The sequence below is a fragment of the Plecotus auritus genome (genome assembly GCF_963455305.1).
Source record: "Plecotus auritus genome assembly, chromosome: 4".
Lineage (NCBI taxonomy): Eukaryota > Metazoa > Chordata > Mammalia > Chiroptera > Vespertilionidae > Plecotus > Plecotus auritus.
The window spans coordinates 9,709,341-9,715,340 of record NC_137775.1 but is presented as its reverse complement, the minus strand read 5'-3'; the positions used below and the strand labels follow the sequence as shown (position 1 = coordinate 9,715,340).

General features: G+C 47.1%; 1 protein-coding gene across 1 annotated transcript in view; it reads left to right on the top strand.

Annotated features, from left to right (window-relative positions):
- Positions 1-1,245: 1,245 nt before the first annotated feature.
- Positions 1,246-6,000, top strand: part of AKAP12 (A-kinase anchoring protein 12) — an 80,844-nt gene continuing 76,089 nt past the window's right edge. Inside the window, exon 1 of the mRNA XM_080666772.1 lies at positions 1,246-1,536. Coding sequence (XP_080522898.1) covers positions 1,375-1,536 — 162 coding nt within the window. The 5' untranslated portion in view covers positions 1,246-1,374. The remainder of the gene's footprint in view (positions 1,537-6,000) is intronic.

Below are 6,000 nucleotides of genomic sequence, written 5' to 3'. Positions count from 1 at the left end.
AGTGAACGTGGTCCTTATGTACTCCTTCAAATAAAAATGATAAATTCAGAAAAGTTTTATTCCTGATAACTAACACACAATTAATTAGGCACAAAATATTCCAGTACTGAACTGCTGCTTACATCAACTCTATTAAATTGTATTAAATCTGGGTCTGGGATATTTAACGGGCATCTAATGTCAATATTCCAACTATTTATGAAAACTAAGGCATTTAATTTGCCAGTTAAAACTGGGATAATTCCTCTTGCAGCCCCACCACCTTCATGCTTATGTGTCAAATAATCCAGCTAAGATTTTCATGTAGTTCAAATATTTATTGACTGCCTGCTATATTCATATAACAAACACTATTCAAAAGGAGGAAGGGAGAGAAAGCAAGCCACTTAGGCTGATATTGTTTAGAACCTTCATCTGGGGAGAAAGACTGATGTAAATGAAGATCTATCCCATCCTGTCCAGCATGGCGCAGGCAGAAGTAGCCTGGACCTCCGGCATCAGGCCCTCCTTTCCAGTAATTCATCTCATTTCCCGATTCCCCAGGGAAGGAGGGTGGCCTGCGTTGCTGATGACATCGCCTGACATCACTGTTCCGGATCGTAGGAGAGCGCGGGGCCGCCTGGCCCACCTCATCGGTGGCCTGACCGCGTTAACCTCTCCATTCCCCGCTCCTGCCACGTGAGGTGTCCTAATATGGTCCGACCAGAGGGAAGCCAAGGAGCGCTCGCCTTTCTGCTGTTCATGGGGAGGGGGCAGGAACAAACCTTTAGAGTCAACCACAATCTGAAGGAGAGCAAATGGGGCTTTGGGGTCGCTTCTGGGGGAGCTGAAAGTCAGCTGCAGCAGAAGCTCCCGCCTTGGGTATCTATCCTTTAATAAACGCGGCTGGCTAATCCCATCTCCCCGAGGCTTCCTGCCCTCCCCTCTTTCTCAATGTCCCCTCACCATCGGCAATCCTGGGGCATCCCCCTGCTCAGGTCCTCCTTTCGGAACAGGGAGGCGCCCTGGGGGCCGCTCTCCGGGACCTGGGCTGGCGACTCGCTGCGCTTTGGGTCCTGGGGGGCGGGCGCGGGGGGTGGGGGAGATGCTGCTGCAAGGCGTGTCTGGGCGGCGCTCATGTGATGAAGCCAGGGGAAAACAAGGGGGAGGAGGAGGCAAAGAGGTGGCTCTTTTTTTTTTTTTTTTTTTTCTTTTAAGGAGTTTGCCACGAGCGCGTCTCCTCCATTCGCAGTCCGGGCGCGTTCGGAGGAGGAGCGGGCGAGGAAGGCGCTCTTGGGACCTCGCGGGCGCACGGCTTCTCGCTCTGCCCCGCGGCTCTGCGATTTGCAGAAGGCGTGACCCGGCGGCTGGGCGCGGGAGAACCGCAGAGAAGCCATGGGTGCTGGGAGCTCCACCGAGCAGCGGAGCCCGGAGCAGCCGGAGGCGGGGAGCGGGGCGCCGGCCGAGCCCGAGCCCAGCGGCGGCAGCCCGGTGGCGGAGGCGGCGCCGGGAGCTCCGGGGGACCCGGACATCGCGGCCGCGGACCCCGCCACCAAGGTACGGGAGCGCCGGGCCACCTGCCGCGGGGAGGCGGAGTGGGGGGATCCCTCTTGGTTTCTGCCTGCGAGAACTTCCCGGCCCGTCCAGCCCATCTGCAAACTCGGGCGCACGAACCCCTCTTTTCAGGGTGGTGGTTGTGTTTTTTTTTTTTTGCGCCGGGGCGGGACCCGAGCAGCAGCGAGCGCGGCCGGGGGCTCGCACCTTTGTCGCGGGTCTCCAGGCGGACGACTGCGCCATCCGCAGTCATAAAAACCGAGCCTTTCTCCACACTCTTCCGGTGGGAGCCACCCAGCCCGAGGCGCTGGGCCGAGTGGGGGGGTCCGTGGGGAACTGACCCCCGGGGCCCAGAGTCTTGAGCGCTGGGCCCTGCCTCTCCCAGATGCGGAAAGTCAGCTGCTTGGCCACCCCTGGTCCCATGCCGCCTACCGTCCTTGTTTCTAGCTGTGCCTGGAGCGACCTGGGTTTGGTACCCAGTCCTCCTGCGGCAGCGGCTGGAGCAGACAACGCCTTCCTGATGCAGAGAAAGCCTGGGGTGTAGCTCGCTCGGAGCCAAAGAAAACCTGGGCAGACGCTGCGTTTCCAAAAGGAATGACAGGTTTCGAAAAATGAGGCAGCGTCTTCCTTTTCGCTCAGTGCATTGCCTGTGGACTCTGTTGGATACACAAATCCCGGAGGAGTAGTTAGAAGTTTTCAAAGGATGCGGTCTGGGCTCTTGTCTATGAAGGCATCCGTGAACCTGCTGGGAAATTTGCATTGTATGGTCTTAAGGCGTCAAGGCTGAAATAAATATTCTGGGCCACTCCAGCAGCCAAGTTTGTACTCGGTCCTGTCTTGGGGTTTTAGATATATTTCCCAGCATGTGCGTTCCTTAGCAGAGCTTCGCCCAACCGGTTTTGTGATGCCCTCATAGGAAGATGTGGTCAACCGCACTGAATGTTAAAAAACAAACAAATCATGTGTCGAATCTGAGGATACAGATTACATGAGGACCTTTGAGAGTTATCTGGGCAGGGGTATTGATGTAATGCATACATCGGTAAATATGTTGGATAAGTGTTTTTATAGGGAAAAAGAAGCTGAAACCTAGGTAAATTTCACAGAACTATGGCTTCATTGTCTTGACCTCTTTAGATGCCCCAGTCTAGTTTGGGCTGAGACTGCTCTTAACTAGATTACCTTCAGTCTTTAACTTACAAATCCTTGTAAAGACCCATGGCCCCTATAGATAGAGATACTAATAAGTGCTAACCGCCTGGTAGAGCTAGATTTGGTAAGGTGCCTAAGCCTTGGCCCAAGGACTGGACTGTCCCTTTGAGATCTGAGTCACATTTTAATCCTTACTGTACATCACTTCTTAATGCCAACTACTGTCAACCGGTTGCATAACCCGTATTTAGAGTCCAGTAATGAACGTAACGTTAATGTGTAATTGCTAAAGCTTTTAGTCAGGTTCATTTTTTCCGTGGCTTTTACTGCTCCTCAGGTTCTCCTATTAACACTTCACGCTGAAGTATGGTACTTCCTTCCTTCCCAATAAATTCTAATTTCTTCATGTAAAACTGTTCCTTCCATTTTCTGATTCCCTTCTCTTTATATCTTTTCCTCCAGAATCTTTTATTCTTCTCCCTCTCTCCCGGTCACCACCATCTTGAAACAGCCAAACCCTGTCCTTTAAAAAAAAATGACTTAAATGACATCCAGAATATCACTGACCTTTTTGGCGTTCTGCCCAGTTATCAATTTGGAGGCAATCAATACACTTACATGTATCCTTGGAAAACGTGTAGTTTTTCATTTCAGTGAGCAAAATGTATTTCTCGGGTTTTGAAGACCTAAGTCTTTTCTAAAGAACTCTAATTAACAGTGACTCAGCACGCGCCTCTTGCCTCCCCTCTCCACCCCGTTAAGCTCCAGTGCCTGACCTCTGAGTAACTCCATCTGCCATTCCAGGCTCTCACAATGCCATGGACCCTTCTTCCCAGCAGTTTCCACATTGGTGAGTTTAGTGACTTGACTAATGTTTTGGTTTTTTTGGTGGTGTTTTTTTTTTTTTTTGAAGCCATTCTGAATGTTCTACAAGGGCAGGAACCATGTCTGTTGTTTATAACAGGTGTTCCCCCAGGTGTTGCCTGTGTCTAGCTCGTAGTGGGCTCAGGAAGGGATGGTACTGGCTCCCTCGCTTTGATTAGAGACGATCAAGTTGGGCAATACCCTGCTCATCTAATTTTTGTACAGTTTAACCTTTGACCTTCTCATCATGATCCATCTCATGTAGCAGACAGTGATTACGTCAAGTCAGTCTGTTTGGTTATTAATAGATCTAATGAATATTTTGGCAAAAATTCAGATTTGGGGACTTTGGTTTCTATTTCTCTTGGAAGAGTGGCATGCTAGGCCATTTCGAATTGCCTTTGATATCAAATAGACCAATATATTAGCCACAAATATGCAAGTGGCTCAAATGAGATCACTTAAGTGCATTGAATAGTTATGAATTGCATCTTGAGCTTTCTTGTTTGGGTCTGTGGACAGTTGGGCAGGTTTAGACTAATACATCATTCCCTTCCCACCAGTAGAATGTTGATGATAAACTAAAGGCTGTTAGCAGATTTCCCTTCCACCCTATCTAAAAGGATAGTCCTATCATGTGCACGTTGCCGATTTAGCAATCCAGTTTACTTTCTTTTTTCTGCTAATTTCAGTTACCAGTTGCTCACTGAGTAAGTGCTCACACATCAAAAGATGTTACACTCATTGAGTTGTGACTCTTATCAGGTCAAGCGTGATTGCTCAAGCTTAACCTTTAGATGCACTGAGGCAGAAGTCTTGGTTTTATCTGTGGTATTTTTCAATAAATGGAAGGAATCTTCTAGTCAGTTTTTTACCGTCTTCATATTTAAATTCTGGGGGAAAATGGCTTGATCAATTACTTTCCAGGTTTAATTTTGAGACTTGGCTGTTTTGGCTACTACAGGGGCAGGAATATTAGACTGCCAGACACAAGGGGTAAATCAAACCTCGTATTAATCCTCAGTCGTCTGTTTTAAAAATTTGTCTTCAAAGGGTGTTTTAAATCCGGTGGCAATATAGAGTGGAGTATATGGCATGGGAAATGACAAATTCACTTCCAGGACTCTGGCAAATCTTGATTCTGGAGCCAAGCTCCGGGCTAAGTCTGAACAGTCACCATCCTCTACATTAGCCTTTCTGTATTTTCTGCTTAATCAGTGACTTCCGAAATAGAAATGGAACAGTGGTCAGTTGCCACAGTGAGAGGCCAGTGTCCCTGGCGGGTGGGAAGATGGGGACTCCGGTCAGTCCTTCAAGCTGTGGTTCCATTTGATTACAAGAGCTGAATCACCAAAACACAAACTTGTACTCAATTAGAAGGATCCATTATCTGATTAGCAGATTGAAGGATGTCTTTGCCTTTCGTGCATTAAAACAGACCATTGAGTTGACTAAGTGCATTTCGTAATTCCTCTTCCAGCCTAAGGTGGTGGTATGCTTTCTCTCACTTGCCCTCTCTTTTACAAAATGGGGTCGGAGCCTGAAGATGGCCTTGGTGGGATTATGGCACCAGTTTTACACTAAAAGGGCCGGAATTTAAGGTGATTAGGCAAGGATTATATGTTTGTTAGTAGAGTGGTGTTTCTTTTTCGTTTTCTTTTACAAACCCTTGTGTCGAGAGTGGTGTTTTTATGTGTGTGGCTACCCTGTCTTGTGGATTTTAGCCAGATTATAAAAGGTGCTACTATCTGATTGGAACACAGCCCTGAAATTGGAGATGTGCTGCGAGGATGGTCATTTAGGATAGCCGTAGCCTGTGGGGACAGCAGGCCCCGCCCTTGACCCTATTGCAGCTGTTTAGGCTGGTAGATGTATGCGATCAGTGGAGATTTCCACTTGAAATACCTCACTCTGTGAAGCACAGGCCTCAGTGTGCATCCTTTTGCGTTTATTTGGGTTGACTGAACTCTGTGCCTAGATAGCTTTAAACTGATATTATAAGGATCATTCTAGTTTGGTATCTTACAGGATGATTAATAAAATGGAAATAAAATGTCTTATGTTAAAAGGTATTTTAATAGAGTTGGGGCTTTTCTTCTTCTTCTTTATCAGCTTTAACACATATTCAGTGTTGTAGAACACCAAAGAAAGGAAAATCAAATTAAATGGTGCTTATCCTTGACCTCTATAACCCTATATGCTGTAGTCCTTCATGAAGTGAGAAATTAGTATTTATAGCACTTTGAATTCTGAGAAAAATATAGTCAGTACTTTTAACTCATGGAAAAAACTTAAATATCCTCAAACCCAATTCTTAGTTCTCTTACAATTCAGAATAAGTTTGATTTAATTTTAAAAGAATTCAATGAAAAAATATGGGGGAGGGGGGTGGGGAAAGCTGGGTTCCGGAAGGGAGAAGCACTATATGTAAGCATATTTTCAATAAATTCT